Genomic DNA, 18,994 nt, shown 5'->3' on the forward strand with positions numbered 1-18,994 from the left:
TACTAAGATGGAGATTAGGGAGAAGAGGGTTTGGTAATGAAAAATTGATCTCACATTGAACATGTTAAGTTAGGGATATGTTACACATTCAATTAAAGATGTTAAATAGAATAATTCTTTCTTGTTGGATCTCTGAGGAGAGGCCTAGGGAGGATAAGGAATTCAGGTGTCAGAACTAGAGAGATGCTATTTAAATCCCTGGGTTGACAGGGTTGCTAAGAAGAAAACTGTGGAGAAGCAAAAGAGGGCCTCAGGTTCTGAGGATTCGTAATTTAGAGGTTGGGTAGGAGAGATAGGAGACTTAGATGGCTAGTGAGGTTAGTAATACAAAAGGAGAGTGGTAACCCAACACCAAATGAAGAGTGTTTTAAGGCTGAAACATTTAATTGTGTAGATGAAACATTCAACTGTGGAACACTGCTGGGAGTTGGAATAAGATGACAGAAAATCCACTTAATTTTCAGTTCCTCCTTTCCCTTGTGCCTGGAATGTTTGTTTCTTTTTCTTACTTAGTTAAATGCTAATGTTCCTTGGAGATCCAGATGAAATATTTGCTCAGGTTTCCCTGTGATAATCATATTGCTGTAAGAATATTCCTTCTAATCAATCAAAACAGCTGTGATTTCTCAATTTTTTGTATCCACATTTGATTGTTTCTCCCATTAGAATGCAGTTCCCTTGAGGGTTAGTGTCTGTTTCCCTTCTCCACTATCTCCACCCTCTACCATAGAGATTTTAAACAAATATTTCCCAAATAATAAATGTAGCAACTGGAGGGTTTAAGAGCTGGGAATCAGTAACAACTAGCAAAAAGCATTGTGGGATATAATAGAAAGCTGGGATTCAGACTTGCCTGAAAGAGCAATAGAAAATACGACATAGAGCCCATTAGAGACTTAAATTCCAGCCTGGACAAAAAAAAAGTTTCTACTTTATCTCCCCTATTTTCTTCCATTTTACATCTACATTTATTTGTTCTTATTTCATCCTGGTTCTGCATTCTGTTCTCTACTTCAAGCTCAACTGGTTTACCTCAAATTTGACTATTTTGTGGGGAAAGAAGGAAAACTGAATAGAACAATGGTAGGTGATGGGAGACCTATGACAATGGAAGAAAAATGGTAAGCTCATCAAACTCTGTGTTTAAAAATGCTTTTAAGCAAGGAAAATAGTTGAAAATAAGACCATATATAAGAGTGTGTCTGTGTCCTGAAATCCTTCAGCTTAATTTAAATCTCCCTCCATCTGCCTTTAAGCCCATTACTTTAACATTGTGAACTTAAGTTTCCTCAGAATTTATAAAATGGGATGATTGATAATAGTACCTACCTCAAAGGGTTCTCAGGATCAGTGAGACAATCCATTTTATAAGTTTAGCACCACGATGGCACAAGTAAGCGCTCAATTTATGTTAGCAGTTATTTTTCTTTAAAATCAAGTAGAGTTAGGAGACAGCCTAAGTAAATAGTTGTCATATAAATGTAATAGTAGAGCACCGCACTCAAATCAAGAGGACCACTTTAACAGAAGCAGAGAAGGATGCACTGGCACTTACATTTTGGGCAATGCAAAGACTATGCCTATGATAAGACTAACAGCACAACGCCCTGCAGCGGTAGCTGATTTAAACTCTCAGAAAAGCCAAAAAAATACTGAAAAAAATAAAAGAAAGAAAATGCTCATAAAATGTGTTTGGTCCGTCAGGGCCGCTGTCTACAGGTAGGCTAGTGCAGCTAGGGAAGTGACCCCTGGTTCCGACAAGAGGAGTCTTTTCCGGCCCCGAGGGGACAGGACCCGGAGGTGACTAGCCCGCCAATCTTCGGCCCGTCCCTGGGGAGCCGCAAGAATAAGTGCGGCGGCAGAGGCCTCACCTCCGGGCCTTCGCCACGTCTTTCTTGTCTGAAGGACGGAATCCAAGACCTGCGTCCCAGCCAACAGATAGTGATACCTATAGCGGCTGCGAGGAGCCCCGAGGGAAGTCACATCCTGGGCTCCCGGTCGCCCACCAACCGGTCTCTGCCCATTGGTCGCCTCGTGCTCCAAGTCCCGCCCTCAGATTTGAAAGCTTCTTCCGGGAGCCGCTGAATCCGCAGCGCTGTCAGCGGTACTCAAGAGTGAGCTGCGGAAGCCCCGCCCACTCCCAGCGTTCAGTGCGGTGCTCTGGCCGCCATTGTTTGAATTTGAAAACCAAAACATCGCATTGCTGCTCGCAGGTCGGGCGTCTGGGCGATATTGTAGGTGAGAAGGTGACCCTGATGGGGGAGCCGAGGAGGAGTCTCCCACTGCTAGTGTAGCTGCGGGGAAACGGCTGTAGCATTGTTAGTATTTTCTGATGGGGCTCGTGACGCCCCTAAGTCAGGAACTGGTTGCAGAGTTTTGGGGCGCGGCGAGGGCTGAGCCACGCTTTGTGGTTTAGGGTTTAAACCTAGTTTCAGCTGAGCGGTGCAAGGCAATTTATTTTCTCTCTTCCGGCCATTTTCCTCATCTGCTAAGAGGAGGTAATTAAAGTGTCTACTTAGGGCCGTTGTTAAGATTAAATGATAATGTGTTAGAAACGTTACTGGCACATAGTAAATTGATATTACTTCTTTGCAATTAGCATTTTGTTGTTGTTGTCGGTGTAGTTGCTTTTTTGTTGAGGAAAAGGCCTCTTGACAAACCAACTTTCCCGAATCCCTGAAGTGAGCAATTTGTTATGCAGGTGACGTGGTCTCTCTGGAGTTAGCTCAGAATGCCATACCAGCTGGATTGAACATGGCTAAAAAAATGCTTATTTGGGCTATATTTAAAGTAAATGGATGAGTACAAATTTGAATTGGACTTTAAAGCTAAGCTTCCCATGTTCTAAGTGGAAGAAATAAACAGCTGTGGATGCCCATTACTACCCTTTCCGACCAGGAACCCTAATTCGTGATTCACTGGTGTAGATGTTTTATATTCTTATCACCGAACAGAAGCCTCGCTTTCTCCTTGTGCAAGTAGTATATATTAGTAAACTTTTGAATGTTGACATTTTTTGTAGTTAAGGTTGCCCTTATGTTTACCTTTAAGTTTAGTGATTTAACGTTTAATTCGATTTTAATACTTTAAGGATGCATTATTTCATGTTCAGCTTAAGACCTGTGGTATGCCTGATATGTTTGTGTGCATGTATTTATTTATTGGGTCCTGGGGATGGAACCCAGAACAACATGCTGGTCAGGCAAGTACTGTATGATTGAGCCATAACCCCAACCCAGGTACTGTTTTAAATACATTAGCATACATTATTTAACTTTTTCTGCGCACTTTTAAGAATTAGACTGAAAATAAATTTTCCATCTAACAGAGTTTAGCTCTTAAGTGCTAAAACAAAATATGTAACATTCTACAGAAGACACTAAAAAGCTTAAAATAATAAAAGATTATAATTCACTGTATAATCTCTTTGCTATTTGATTTCTGAGAGGATTTTAGGCGGAGAGTTAAACTTTTATTTTCTTTTCTACAGATTATTCAAGAAATCTCTTTGGATGGATCTTATCTATAGGCTGGGTGTTTGCTGTGTTCAATATTATTTGATTTAGAATCTGAAAATGTAATTTGGTCCTTTGTCTTTTCCCTAGGTTATCTTGTTAGAAATGAAACACTTTAATGTTTTCCCTATGTAAAATGTAGTTATTTGTGGGGAAGTAATTGGTTGGATTGTACACTTTTTAAATCCTGTGTCACTTGCATGCTGACTTGCTAAAGTTATCTTGCAGAATGGAATCTAATTGGAATCAAGATGGAGTACCTAGACCGTCTTATGTTTTTAGTGCTGACCCAGTTGCAAGGCCTTCCGGAATAAATTTTGATGGCATTAAGCTTGATCTCTCTCATGAATTTTCCTTAGTTGCTTCAAACACTGAGGTAAGTACAAGTAAATATAAGAAAATATTATGTTGAGTATCATGATTCAGGGGAAATGAGTGCATGTGAGTAGAACAGAAATTGCCAGACTTTCTAGGTTTGAAGCAACCTTGTATTTTAGTAAGTTGTACATGGAGACTTAAGTCTAAAAGAAATACATAAAAGTTTCTTTTCAAGTTAGGTCTAAACAACCTAATAAGTACCCTTCTTGCCCTAACCTGGTTACCATTTGAAAAAAAAAATTAAATTGGGAAAAATGTTTTTAAAATTTCATTTTTTGATAATTTCACTTACAAATGGCATATTTGTCTCACTTTATTTTGATATTTGCTTTATTGTGTTGGTCTGCAACTGAATCTGCAATGTCTCTGAGGTATTCCTATATTTCGAGTAATTCTTTCTGTCTGTAAGAAACTGTATGGTTTCGAAATAAATCTTGAAATCAGGTAGTGTTAGCCCTTCAAATTTTTAATATATCAAGAGTTGTTGGGCTCTCTGTACTTTTCATTTCTATATTTTAAAATGATGAATTTGTCCATTTCTTTAAAAAAGCTTGCTGAACAAAAGAAAACTTGATTGAGATTGCATTGAATCAGTTTTGGAGGAAACTATCTTAACAATATTGACTCAACCAAACAATGAGCGAGGTGTATCTCCATTTAGTTTGGTCTCCTTTAATTTCTCTCATCAGTGTTTTGTAGTTTTTAGTGTATAGGTCTTTCACATTTCTTATTCCAATTTATCCGTAAATATTTTGGAATTTTTGATACTATTGTGAATGGTGTTGCTTTCTTAAGATCAATTTGTAACTACCCAGTTCAGATAGAAAAACATCTGATTTTGCATATTGATTTGTGTCTTGCTGCATTGTTAAATTCATTTAATTTTTCTGGTAGTTTTTTTTTTTTTTTGAGAGAGAGAGAATCTTTTTTTGTAGATGGACATAACACAATGCCTTTATTTATTTATTTTTAATATGGTGCTGAGAATCAAACCTGGGTCCTGTGCGCACTAGGTGAGCACTCTACCACTGAGCCACAATCCCAGCCCTCTAGTAGCTTTTTATTTGTCAGATTTTGTAGGCCGATGTTCATGTTGTCTATGAGTAAACAATTTTATTTCTTGTCTCCCAGTTTGGATGTGTTTTCTTTCTTATTTATTTTTACTGATATCATAGGCTAGAACTATTTTAGTACAGTGTGAAGTAGAATGATGAAGTAGAAATCTTTTGTCTTGTTACTCAGATTTAGTCTTTTACAAGTATGAGGTTAGCTGTAGATTTTTTTCTAAGTGTCTTTCTATTCTGCTTTGTTGAGACTTACATGCTGTTTGGATGTTGAATTTTTTCTAGTGCTTTTTATATCCTTAAAATTTCTCATTTTCTAACATGGTAATTTGTTCTAATTGATTTTTAAATGCTTAAACTGACATTATATTCCTAAGATAAACTATTCTTGGCTATAAGATATTATCATGTTTTATGTACTGGGTAACATTTTGTTAGGGAAATTTTGCATCTATCTTTTTTGTTTTGTTTCGTTTTTGGTACTAGAGATTGAACTCAGGTGCACTTGACCCCTGAGCCACATTCCCAGGCCTTTTTTGTATTTTATTTAGAGTCAGGGTCTCATTGAGTTGCTTCGCATCTCACATTTGCTGAGGCTGGCTTTGAACTCATGATCCTTTGCCTCAGCCTCCCAAGTCCCTGGGATTACAGGCATGCACCACTGTACTGGGCTGCATCTATCTTAACATGGTATATTCTGTAATTTTTTCTGAAGATATCCTTATCAGATTATGGTATTGGGATCTGTCAAACTCAAAATTAGTTGAGGTGTTTTCCTGTATTTTCTTAAAAAGTTTATGTATAATTTGTATGATTATTTCCTTAATGTTTTAGATAATTATTAGTGAACTACCAGGATCTAGAGATTTGTGTATGTGTGTGGTGGTGGTAGTGGGGGGTGTGCAATTATTTTGTTTGATAATGGATGAAATTTCTTCAATAGATTTAGTGTTATTTTGACTTTCTGGTTTTTATATTTGTTTTGGTAACTTTTTTTCAAATGATTGTCTTCTTTTTTAAAAAGGACATTTAAGAATGTACTTTTAAAGACGTTTCTTTTAAATTATTTTTGAAAATGAGGTAAGCTCATTTCTTCCTCAAGGAAAGCGAAGAGAATATTACATAGTAAAAAAATTCTGAATGATGGAATCCAACATTTATGTTAATAGAATATTCTGATTACTTGTGATTTATTCTAGGGTTCTATTTTCAATGACTTAGAGTCTTTGTATTAGACATAAAGATTAGGGTTTTATAGAGAAAAGATTTTTTGCTAATTTAACACAAAAATAGAGGAGGTAGAAGAGAGTGAATCTTGTTTTCTTAAAAATAGATTTGTTGAGGGCTGGGAATATAGCTCAGTTGGTTAGAATGCTTGCCTCACATGCACAGGGCCCTGAATTCGATTTCCAGCACCACACACAGACAAAAAAAGATTTGTTGTTTTTTATATAAATAAAATGTAATAACATTTAATATAAAAAGGTTAGAAACAAAATAGTGACTATTTGCTTGGAAACTAATCTCAGATTATTTTTTAACTGTCAATTTGCTAAAAAAAAAAAGATGTTTTCAGAAAAGCTATATTCCCTATGTTTAAAATAATTATTTTGTTTTCCTTTAGGCAAACAGCTTGGAATCTAACGGTAATCTTCAGGTTTGTCTTCGAATAAGACCATTCACACAGTCAGAAAAAGAACATGAGTCTGAGGTTTGTGTTGAATTTAACTGAATTTTACTTTCAGTAAATCGGAAAAATGCCATTGCTCTTATTTCTTTTGTATATGTGTTGTAGGGTTGTGTCCATGTTCTGGATTCACAGACCATCCTACTTAAAGATCCTCAAAGCTTCCTTGCCCGGTTAAGTGAGAAAAGCTCTGGGCAGATGGCACAGAAATTCAGTTTTTCCAAGGTAAATGCCCTGTGAGAATGAAGGTTTTTCTTGGGGGGTGGGACAGAGCATAAAACTCATTAAACCCAGGGCCTTATTCATACAAAGCATACTCTCCACCACTTAGCTAATCCTCAGCTCCCACCCCCTGCTCTTTTTTTCTTAAAGAGAAACTTTAGCTTAGGTTAAGTAGCTATAACATATATGATAAACTATATGTTTTCTGCCTATGAAACTTAGATCTTTGGTACTAGTAATTTTTCTTACGAGTAGGACTCAAATTTCAGGTCCGTAAATATATAATTGGGAGTGAATAAATAACTAATATTCTCCAATATTCTTAATGAACTACTTTTTTTGCAGGGGATGGGTACTGGAGATTGAACCCAGAGGTAATTTACCACTAGGCTACGTATCCAACCCTTTTTATTTTAAGACAGGTTCTCACCAAGTTGCTTAGGGCCTTGCTAAGTTGCTGAAGCTGGCCTCAAATTTGTAATCCTCCTGCCTTAGCCTCTCAAGCAGATGGGATTACAGGCAAGCATCACTGTGTTTGGCTTAAATTTTTTTTTTTAAGTTAATTTACAGTAGTGTTCTTTATAAAACTAATGTGAAAACATGACTGGCTGAGTGGGTCAGATTTTTATCTCAAATTTGCTGATAGTAATTAAATGATCTATTTTATTTTGAGAATAAATCTTATAATACCAATCTATAAATTTTAAACATGAGAAATAGGGTGGAACCCATTGCGAATATTAGCTTGAATTTTCTAAAAGAACTTTCTTAAAAATGCTCTCTTAGGTTTTTGGCCCTGAAACTTCACAGAAAGAATTCTTTCAGGGTTGTATTATGCAGCCAGCAAAAGACCTTTTGAAAGGACAGAGTCGGCTGATTTTTACTTATGGGCTAACCAATTCAGGAAAAACATATACATTTCAAGGTAAGTATTGCTTATTTTGGCTAGAAAGGAGGAAGTAATAACATTCAGTATTTTCATAACTCTAGGTAGTTAATGTTTTTAACATCTAATATATGTTTGCTCCATAATTTAGTATTTGTAGTGCTGGGGATTGAACCCAGGGCCTCTTGTTTGCTAAGCAGGCAATCTACCACTGAGCTACATCCCCAACCCTCCATTTTTAATAGTAATAACATATTGACCTTTTATTGCTGATGTCTTTTAATTCAGATTTATTTAATCACTTATAAAACTGCTTTACTTATATGATAGAGAATAAAGCAATGGTAAAAATTCATAAAAAAGGATTGATATGATTTAGGGAATTAAGCCTGAATTACTAGTGAGACATTTAGCTTAATGTTTCATTTTGCTTTTATGCTTTATATGAGTGATTGCAAATCTTAATATTATGGCTTGGTCTGAATGTAAAATTTCAGATTTTGCATCAGAATAGTATTCAATAAAATGCTGTTAGTACAGTGAAGACCAAAATGATAGAAAACAGAGTAGTCCTTCAACTTTTCTCATTTTTGTTTAAATTGCTTATTGGTAGCATAAAGGGAGTTTTAGTAGTCTAGGAAAATTTCTTCTTTCCTACTAGTTTGAGAGAAAATAACACAAACATTCTTTTACAGGCACAGAAGAAAATGTTGGCTTTTTGCCTCGAACTTTGAATATATTATTTGATAGTCTTCAGGAAAGACTATATACCAGGATGAACATTAAACCACATAGATCCAGAGAATACTTACGGTTGTCACCAGACCAAGAGAAAGAAGAAGCTGCTATCAAAAGTGCATTACTTCGACAAATTAAAGAGGTATGGAATTATTTTAGTAGGCAAAATATGTAAATTATGACATAAAATCTTTCAGCTTTTTTGTGGTCATGGTGGGTTTTTCTTTTTTTGAGGGTGGGTTCTGGGAATTGAACTTGGGGACACTCAACCACTGAGCCACATCCTCAGCCCTATTTTGTATTTTATTTAGAGACAGAGTCTCACTGAGTTGCTTAGCACCTTGCTTTTGCTGAGGCTGGCTTTGAACTCATGATCCTCCTGCCTCAGCCTCATGAGCTGCTGGGATTACAGATGTGTGCCACAGCGCTTGGCAGATTTTTCTTTTTTAAGAAAAATATTTAGATATTCCTTGTAGAAATCTCTTCTACTTATTATATGTTGTGTTACTGGGAATTGAACTGAGGAGTACTCCATCCCTAACCCTTTTTATTTTTTATTTTGAGATAGAATCTTGCTAAATTGCTGAGCTGGCCCCAAACGTGAGATCCTCCTGCTTTAGCCTCCTGAGTTACTGGTATTATAGGCGTGTGCCATTGTACACAATTCCCACTGTTTTTTTTTTTTTTTTTTTAAACATTCATTTATTTAATAAGTTTTTATTAAGGCACTTACTTGGTCCAGCAGTATTTTAATTTTTTTTTCTTTTGTACTGGGAATTGAACCCAGGGGTACTTTATCACTGAGCCTCATCTCCAGCCCTTTTTAAGTTTATTATTTTGAGACAGGGTCTTGCTAAGTTGTTGAGGCTGGCTTTGAACTTTTGATCTTCCTGCCTCAGCCTCCCCAATTGCTATGATTACAGGTGTGCAACACTGCACCCATCTCAACTGTTGAGGACAAATAGTACTGCCATCATGGAGGCTATGTTTTTTAGTTGTTATAGTTAAATACCTTATACTGGGTCATTTGTAAAGAATAAAGGGTTAGTGAGTCCACGTTTTGTAGAATGGAAGATTCAAGGTCAAGGGGCTGTATCTGGTGAGAGCCTTCTTGCTGGTGGAGATTTGGTAGAGTCTGGAGGTTATTGAAGACATCACATGGTAAGAGGGGTGTATCTATAGGGCAGAGCTAAACTGGCTTTTATGATAGATCCACTCTTAAGAAGATCTGTTAATCTATTGATCCATGAAAGGATTAATCCATGTGAATTGTCATGGCCTAATTACCTGTTAAAGGCGTCACCTCTTAATACCTCAGAATGGGGGTTGAATTTCAACAGAATTTTAGTGGGAACATTTCAGACCATAGCAGAAATTAACAATAAATTAATAGAAAAGTAAAGATAAGATATGCCGCGAGAGGATGTTATTTTATATAAGGAGGTACCATATAAACTTAAAATTTTTTTATGAAGTTATAATTTGCCACCCCTGACCAGTGCAGGCAACTGAACTTAAGGTTGCTCATGTGAATTTCCTGGGACATCAAATAAAACACAGACATATACTTTATTTTTAAATCAAGCTTCAGGATGGCTCCTCCACTCTCGGCCTCTAGCTCCCTAAATGGGAGAGTGAGGAAAGTCATGAAGCACATTCAGAAGTGGGCTTTTATTGAGAGTGAGGAAAGTCATGAAGCACATTCAGAAGTGGGCTTTTATTTTTTTACACTCATTCTTAGAACGTTCCACTCAAAAAAGGTCAGGAGGGGCAGGGTTACAAAGACAGGTGAGTGTAATTCAATCCAAGGGGTTGTAGGAAGGCACACCTATGCCTGAAGACACCTTCTGCTACTTTGAGGATGGAGCAATATTAGGTCACTATGAAAGTGACTGACAGAGCCTCTCCGATCATGGGAAGGAAAATGCCAGTCATTCAGCGAGACAGCCTCCCACAATACTTGTCTGTTCTACTTGTACCTTCTGGTTTTTGTGTTATGTTTTCAGACATCTATCCTGTTCATGGTTAAGAACTATTAGCAGTTTTTATAAATATTTTCAAAATATTAATGGAATTTTCTTCTTCGTTTTATTACTTAACCACTGATTCACATCCCCAGCACCCCCACCCTTCTTTTTTTCTTAATGTTTTATTTTTGACATTGGGTCTTGCTAAGTTGCTTGGGGCCTCACTAGGTTGCTGAGGCTGGCTTTGAATTTGAGATTCTCCTGCCTCAGCCTCTTGAGCTGCTGGGATGTAGGTGTGTGCCACCATGCCCAGCTAAATTTTGTTCTTTAAAACATTAAGAGGAGGGCTAGTGATATAGCTTAGTGGTAGAGCACTTGCCTAGCATGTGTGAAGCCCTGGGTTCAATACTCAACACTGCAAATACAAACAAACATTGAGAGGAATCAGACAATGGCCATGGCACATGCCTGTAGTCCCAGTTACTAGGGAGGCTGAGGCAGAGTCATCACTGGAGCTCAGAAGTTTGAGACCAGCCTGAACCTCTCTTAAATAAAAAAATAAAAAATAAAATTACAAAAAGCTGGTTTGGGGATATAGCTCAGTAGTAGAGTGCTTGCTTAGAGTGCCTAAGGCAACATAAGAAAAAAATGACATTTAGAAATCAGATTTATTTTAAGGTAATAAAAAAATGTTTTGCTCAGTGGAATTCAGAGTTCATTGTCCTTGAGTATGTCTCTGAAAGTAAAATAGTATTTTCATAAATTATGGAGGGTGGTGGATAATTTTAAAAAGAAAATTTAAATCAATAATAGTGAAAAATATTTCTCTAAAAAGTTATCTAGTTAAGGCAAATTTTTATTTTGTCCATGAAATGATTAAAATGTTGAATGAGATGAATTTTCATACATTAATTGTAAAATGTTTATAAAAAGCAATTTGGAACTGGGTGTATGTGGTGCACGCGTATAATACCAGCAACTCAGGAGGCTGAGACAGGAGGATCGCAAGTTCAAAGCTAGCCTCAGCAATGATGAGGCACTAAGCAATTCAGTGAGACCCTGTGTCTAAATAAAATACAACATAGGGTTGGGGATGTGGCTCAATGGTCAAGGACCCCAAGTTTAATCCTTGGTATCGAAAGAAAAAGCAGCAATTTGGATGTACATGATGGGATTTCAGGCTAGTATAATTATATCAAAGTGGATTCTACTGTCATATATAACTAAAAAAACCTGATAATTCAGCACTGCCAAATTGCTTTTTGTTGTTTAAGAGCAGAACTTTATACATAATTTCATTTAGCTGTATATTCTAAGAAAATAATTAGAATGTTTATTATAATATAATTAAAAATGTTTATTATAGTATTTTACCTGCAAAATTTTGTAAAACATCCAAATCCAAAATGTTTAATGATAAATAATAATTATTTTATATCTTTAGTTACACAGTTATCAAATGTTTATAAGTAATTTTTAGTTATAGTGAGAAATATTAATAGTAGCAATTGTCTCTGGTCTACAGGGATTATACATTATGGTTTTTAATACTTTTATTTAGTTTCTTAAATTTATTGTATGACTGTATTATTTAAACTAGGAAAAAATTAATAAACACGTCACTGAACAAAGTGGATGAAAGGTTGTGGTTTGGTCAGTGACTTTTTGGGTAGGTAATTGATATCTTGGTTATTTAACCTTAACGAAAATTGCTTTTAAATTCTTAAATTTTTCTTTTTTAGGTTGCTATGCATAATGACAGTTATGATACTTCGTATGGTAAGATATTATTTCTAACTTACCTTTTGTTTTTTGATTATATGAAATACTCAAAATTTTAAGTTTTAAATCACTCCCAGTAATTTAATTGTTGACATAGCAATACCTGAAAAATGATAACTGAGTTATCAGGTACTATAAAGTTTGATTTAGATTAATTCTCATAGATATCCCTTTCACTGGCTATAACTTTAATATTGACATCAAGAGATGCTCTAGGTTTTCTTTGTTTTTTCATTTAATTTCTCCCTTTTTTGTGGGAGAGGGTGTTACTTGGACCTAGGGGTACTTTACCATTGAGTTATTCTCTAGCTCCAGCTTTTTTTTGAATTGAGGTCTTTTTGAGTTGCTAAGGGGCTTGCCAAGTTGCTGAGGTGGCTTGAACTTGAGATCCTTCTGTCTCAGCTTCTTGAATCACTCAGATTACAGTTGTGTTTACCATACTGACTGCCTTTAATTTGTATTTGCTTCATGAGTATATGTTTGAAAACAAATGGAAGGATAAGAAACCAAAGTTATTCCAGATATTATTTATTCCTAACTCTGCTCAAAAAATATTGAAAGTAGATGATCAAAAGATTAAGGATACTTATTTTTTCAAGTCCAGTAGTCATGATATGTTTTTTTCCCCTCAGTTTTAGTCAGTGATTAATTTTGCGCTTATCTTTTTTTTCTGTTATCTTGTAGGAAGTTTAACAAACTCTTTGAATGTCCCAGAGTTTGAAGAATCTATGAGAGATTGTGAACAAGCTAGTTTGAATATGGATAATAACACAAAATTTTCTGTGTGGGTTTCTTTTTTTGAAATTTACAACGAATGTATTTATGACTTGTTTGTTCCTGTATCATCAAAGTTCCAAAAGAGAAAGATGTTACGACTTTCCCAAGATGTAAAGGGTTATTCTTTTATAAAAGGTATATTAATGAGTCTTTTTATTTTATTGCTCCATAGTTGTCTCATAGGCTCTGTGATAACTACAGGAAAGCAAACAAAATTAGGAATTTTTCTTCTCATTATTACCATTAAGAAAATAAGAGAATTTTGTGTTTTGGAAGTATGTTTTGGTGTGTTTGATACACTTGAATGTAAAAAGGTCTAGATGTGTTTGTTTGAGTATCATTAATTGGGTTCTTAGTGATGGGAAAAGCTGGGTGTGTTTTTATCTTATTCTGTTACTTTGTATAACATTGGCCAAATTTTGTAACTAATACCATAGTGACATTTTTCACATCTTTTAAAATCATTACAGTAACAAAGTCATATTAATAATATCATGACCCATGACTTCCATATGTGTATATATGCAGAATTCAGAAGTTTCATTAATTATGCTTAATCTTACTGCAGTTATGCCCTGTGATGTTTTCTGTGTTTTGTTTCATTTTTATAAAATTCTGGTTAAGATAAAAAATTTTTAATAGTTTTTAGTTGTAGTTGCCACAATACCTTTATTTTATTTATTTATTTTTATGTGGTGCTAAGGATCAAACCCAGGGCTTTGCACATGTTAGGCAACTGCTCTACCGCTGAGCCATAACCCCAACCTCAGCCCCAATGACAAAAAATTTTGATTGTATTAGTCACTAATGAATTACAATCTGTAATATTTCATGGCTATATAATTTGTAGGTTTCATCTGTACTGCTTTGTCTTTCTTTTTTCCCCTCTTGAGTGTCAAATTTAAGGAATTTACCTATTAGTTTTTCCTTTGGCAGACTCTATTGAAGATCATTTACTTTGTATGTTTGTATAATTTAAATGATGTAATATTATAATCCTCTCTTCTGAAACATTTATCTTGAGGAATATGGAATAACTGAGTTGACTCAAAGTAGAATATATTGTTAGAAGAAAGATTTCATTATATGTCACTGGAAAAATACCTTCAAAGAGATCATACTATAGGACAGGTCCTGTGTTTTCATAAATTGCTATGTGTTCTCTTTATTTCTTAAAGATCTTCAGTGGATTCAAGTGTCTGATTCCAAAGAAGCATATAGACTTTTAAAACTGGGGATAAAGCAGCAGAGTGTTGCCTTCACAAAACTGAACAATGCTTCCAGTAGAAGGTAAGGAATAAATCCTATGGAGTAATCCTGAGGACTCATAGTATTCTGTGCTAATTTAAATACAGCTTATTTTAGATTAAATTGGGCATTAAGTTCTCTGATATGTTAAACTAATTCATAGGCATAAAAGACTTCAGTAGAGAGAAGAACACTAAACACAAAATATTATCAGTACTATATATTGTCTTAACATTAGATTCACTAATTTGAAGGAAGTCTAAAACATTTTTACTCCAAACAGGGTTTCTTTTTTTTTTAAAATATTTTATTAGTTGTTGTTGAGACTTTATTTATTTATTTTTATGTGGTGCTGAGAATCGAACCCAGTATCTCACACATGCTAGGCAAGCACTCTACCACTGAGCCACAACCCCAGCCCTCTTTCTTTTTTTAATATTTATTTTTTAGTTATAGTTGGACACAACACATTTATTTTATTATTTTTATGTGGTGCTGAGGATCAAACCCAGGGCCTCACATGTGCTAGGCAAGTGCTCTATCACTGAGCCAAACCCCAGCCTTCCCTCCTCCTTCCCCCCAACAGGGTTTCTTTATCATTGAAATGACATTCTCAGTTCTCTTTAAATTTTGAGACAGCATCTTGCTAAGGGTCTCCCTAATTTATTGAGGCTGTCCTTGACTTGCAGTTTTCTTGCCTCAGCCTCCCAAATCTTTGTACTCTTTCTTTATGTCAGTACCCTAGCTCATTTTTGGAGTAGCCTAGAATGGTGGTCTTTTCTCTGTTTTTCTCACTTACCCCATGAATACTATATATACACTACATTAGGCTATGTTTCAAGGAATTAAAGTTGTTTTTGATGAAAGTGATGGGGGGTAGGAGACAAAGTAAAGACGTTTCAGAAATGAGTTATTTAAAACAGATTTTTCTCTTAAGGGTAAAGACTTTGTCTTAAGAGCCATAGTCTCATACTCAGTTCTGGGGGGTTTGATATATGATTCAGATAAATCTATATAAATTCAAATATGTTTGGCTTTAGCTATGTGTTTGAAGAATATTAACTGAAAATATATATAATATTTGAACTAATGTGATCTTTGCACAAGAAAATTGAGTATTATAAATTACTTCCTTAGTGGAAGTTGGAATGTCAAAGGAAGAGATTTGAGGGATTTAAAGCTAGGCAAAAGATAAGATGATTTTAGTGGATCTATAAGTATGGAACACTGGGTGGACATAAATGATAACTATTTGGAAAATGCCCTGGTTGGACTATCATTAATACAAGAATATGAATAGAGGTCCATTTGCAATTCTTATCTCTTTTATTTAGACTGCAGAAATGGAAAGGTAATATTGGAAATATATTATTTGATTATTAAAAGTGGAAAAATAATATTTGATCTTTGTATATTTCTTTTAGTCACAGCATATTTACTATTAGAATATTACAGATCGAAGACCCTGAAATGTCTCGTGTTATTCGAGTTAGTGAGTAAGTTGACATTCTTTAAATTGTAATTATTTTTAATTGTTTTGAAGAATTTTAAAGTAATCTTTTTTTTTAAATCAATTCAGATTGTCTTTGTGTGATCTTGCTGGTTCCGAACGAAGCATAAAGACACAGAATGAAGGTGAAAGGTTAAGAGAGACTGGGAACATAAATACTTCTTTATTGACTCTGGGAAAGTGTATTAATGTTTTGAAGAACAGTGAAAAGTCCAAGTAAGTGGTATTGAAATAGTATGTTAGGTATTATATTTAAACTCAACTTTGGTGTTTTAAGAAAGTACTATTTTTAAAATTGCTTCTTATGTATGCTTTATGATTAAAGTACTTAGAGATATTGGATTTAAAAAACGATAGAAATAAAAAAAATATTAGTTGATGCCAGGGACTCATCAAGTAAACTCAGTATTTTTGATAGTAAATATTTACTAGCAGATACTTTTTAGATAGTAAGTTTTTCATGACGCTGGCTTGGCATCACTTTGCCACTTTGATCTTACTAATGCATTGTTTGTGTTCTACAAGATATGATAGATTTTTGCTTTAATTAGCATTTTCAGATGAGTCCATGGTAAATGAACCTTCACCATTTCTAGAAAAGTGTTTTATGACATCCATTGCAGGACTATATTGGAGGACATAACTCAGTTAAATGTGATTTTATTTACTTTTGGACTAGTTGATTATTGTTAGTACTCTTATTATTAGTAGTATTTAAAGAAAACACAGAAGAACTATTACAGTATTACTGATGGAACTGACCTAAAGTTTATATCCATGGTAGGTAGCTTAGTTATTTCTTTGTAAAATTTATCAGAAACCCGACTTCAAGAGATTTATTTTAATTTATAATTTTTTGAAAAAATTTCCATAGGTTTCAACAACATGTGCCGTTCCGGGAAAGTAAACTGACCCACTATTTTCAAAGTTTTTTTAATGGTAAAGGGAAAATATGTATGATTGTTAATATCAGCCAGTGTTGTTTTGCCTATGATGAAACACTCAATGTATTGAAGTTCTCAGCTCTTGCACAAAAGGTAAATATATTCAGATTTTGCAAAATTTATGAAGCCATCTCTTACTATTGGAATATGAGCAATTTTCTTTGAAATAAATGTTTTGCATTTATTACTCTAAGCCTAGGAAATACTTGAAAGTAAAAATGTAAATATGTGAACCAGTATGAAGACATGAGAAAAGATTTAAAGTTGTCCTATAAGAACTAAAATCACCTTTAGTAATAAGTATTAATTATAAGCATAAGTTAAAATTAATGAGTATTCTTGGAGTTAATTGTCTATTCTGCTATTCATCTGGTTCACTTAGTACTAGATAGTCAGAAAGGCTTTTGCTAGAAATACTGCTCAGATCTTAGAAAGGTAGATTTACCTGTAGTTTTCATGTGTAAGTAGATTTTTCTAAACAGAATCATCATTTATGGATGCTGATTTCTTTTTATATTTGCAGAGCTATAACATTTAAGTTGTCATTTGACTTAATTTATGAAATTAATTTTTAGTGGATAGTTCTTGCTTTTTTTCTTTTAAAACTCACATTGATATTTTAACAGGTTTGTGTTCCAGATGTTTTGAATTCTTCTCAAGAGAAATCTTTTGGACCCATCAAATCTTCTCAAGATGTATCATTAGATAAAAATTTAGATAATAAAATATCAAATGTGAAAAGAACCACCATTTCCTGGGACAATAGTCTAGAAGATCTGGTTGAAGATGAAGATTTACTTGAGGATCTAGAAAAAACTGAAGAAAAACAAAATGTTGAAACTGAACTTATTGATGAAGATTTAGGTAAAACATTAGAGGAAGACAAGGCTCTCATTAGCCATGAGGAAAAAAGAGTATGTATTAAGAACTCATTTCTATGCTTGGCTTGTTTTTCTGAAGTTAGTATTTAACAATTCTGAAGTCTCTCTTCCCCTTCCCTTTATTTATTTAGGTTCTTTTTTTTTTTTTTTTTTTTAAATTTGGTGCTGGGTATTGAACCCAGGAATGCTTTACCACTGAGCTGTATCCTCACTCCAGTTTTTAATTTTTAATTTTGAGATAGGCTCAGGGGAGTGTTGGGTGTCTCCCGAAACTGGCTTCATGACCTTGAAATTGTGATGCTCCTTCCTCAGCTTCCTGAGTAGCCGGGATTACAGTAGCTGGGATTACAGGTGTAAGCCACCATGCTGGGCTTTTTTTTTTTTTTTTTTTGAGATGGGGTCTCTCTATGTTGTCCAGGCTGGCTGTGAACTCTTGGATTCAAATGATCCTTCTGCCTCAGCCGTACTTGTATTTGGGTTTACAGGTGTGTGCCACTCTTGAATATTTTTCTTTCAGGAATACACTAAAATTTTTGTATCTCAATTTTACTTTTTGAAAAACTTCAAACCCATAGAAACATTGATGTAATAAATACTTATTACCTTTTACCTGGATTTGTCATTTGTTTTAAGTATATAGATACACATTTTTTGTTTACTTATACTTTGAAAATAAGATACATCCATAAAGATACCTTACAACTGAGCATTTCATTGTGTATTTCTGGAGAATGTAGACATTTTCCTCATGATGACAAGACCATTTTCATACCCAAGAAATTTAACATTGAGGTGGTAAAATAATCTATCATACCATACATCTTGACATTTTTCCATTGATATGAATGTTTCCTTTATAGCTACTTTGTTTTTACTATAACTTAAGTTAGAACATAACTTTTGAGTATTACGTTCCTTTAGTCATTTCTAATTGACAATTGTTGGAAATTATCAAAACAATTTCTCTAAGAATATCTACATTTGTGTAATTTTTTCTAATTCTTAACATATTTTTCAGAGATGTTATTTATTGTTTTAAATAGTGAGGAAATGTGTGGTTATTTAAACATTTTAAAGTAGTATTACATTTATGACAGAATGTGATTAAAGAAAATTATGCATCAAGATCTCTAATCTGCTACTCATATGAATAATGGTATACATTACTGTTTTGTAACCTGACTTTTTCATTTAAAAATAAGTTGTGGGGAGGCTGGGGATATAGCTCAGTTGGTAGAGTGCTTGCCTTGCATGCATAAGGCCCTGGGTTCAATCCCCAACACCACCAAAAAAAAAACAAACAAAAAACAAAAAAACGTGGGGCTGGGGTTATAGCTCAGTGGTAGAGTACTTGCCTAACATGTGTGAGGCACTGGGTTCAATCCTTAGCACCAC

General features: G+C 34.5%; 1 protein-coding gene across 1 annotated transcript in view; it reads left to right on the forward strand.

Annotated features, from left to right (window-relative positions):
• Positions 1-2,187: 2,187 nt before the first annotated feature.
• Positions 2,188-18,994, forward strand: part of Kif20b (kinesin family member 20B) — a 61,819-nt gene continuing 45,012 nt past the window's right edge. The window contains exons 1-13 of the mRNA XM_026415228.2: positions 2,188-2,238; positions 3,744-3,891; positions 6,582-6,668; positions 6,753-6,869; positions 7,653-7,791; positions 8,448-8,632; positions 12,200-12,236; positions 12,924-13,151; positions 14,195-14,306; positions 15,689-15,760; positions 15,844-15,990; positions 16,649-16,811; positions 17,345-17,632. Coding sequence (XP_026271013.2) covers positions 3,745-3,891; positions 6,582-6,668; positions 6,753-6,869; positions 7,653-7,791; positions 8,448-8,632; positions 12,200-12,236; positions 12,924-13,151; positions 14,195-14,306; positions 15,689-15,760; positions 15,844-15,990; positions 16,649-16,811; positions 17,345-17,632 — 1,722 coding nt within the window. The 5' untranslated portion in view covers positions 2,188-2,238; position 3,744. The remainder of the gene's footprint in view (positions 2,239-3,743; positions 3,892-6,581; positions 6,669-6,752; positions 6,870-7,652; positions 7,792-8,447; positions 8,633-12,199; positions 12,237-12,923; positions 13,152-14,194; positions 14,307-15,688; positions 15,761-15,843; positions 15,991-16,648; positions 16,812-17,344; positions 17,633-18,994) is intronic.

This window comes from Urocitellus parryii, chromosome 5, assembly GCF_045843805.1.
Source record: "Urocitellus parryii isolate mUroPar1 chromosome 5, mUroPar1.hap1, whole genome shotgun sequence".
In the NCBI taxonomy this organism is placed as follows: domain Eukaryota; kingdom Metazoa; phylum Chordata; class Mammalia; order Rodentia; family Sciuridae; genus Urocitellus; species Urocitellus parryii.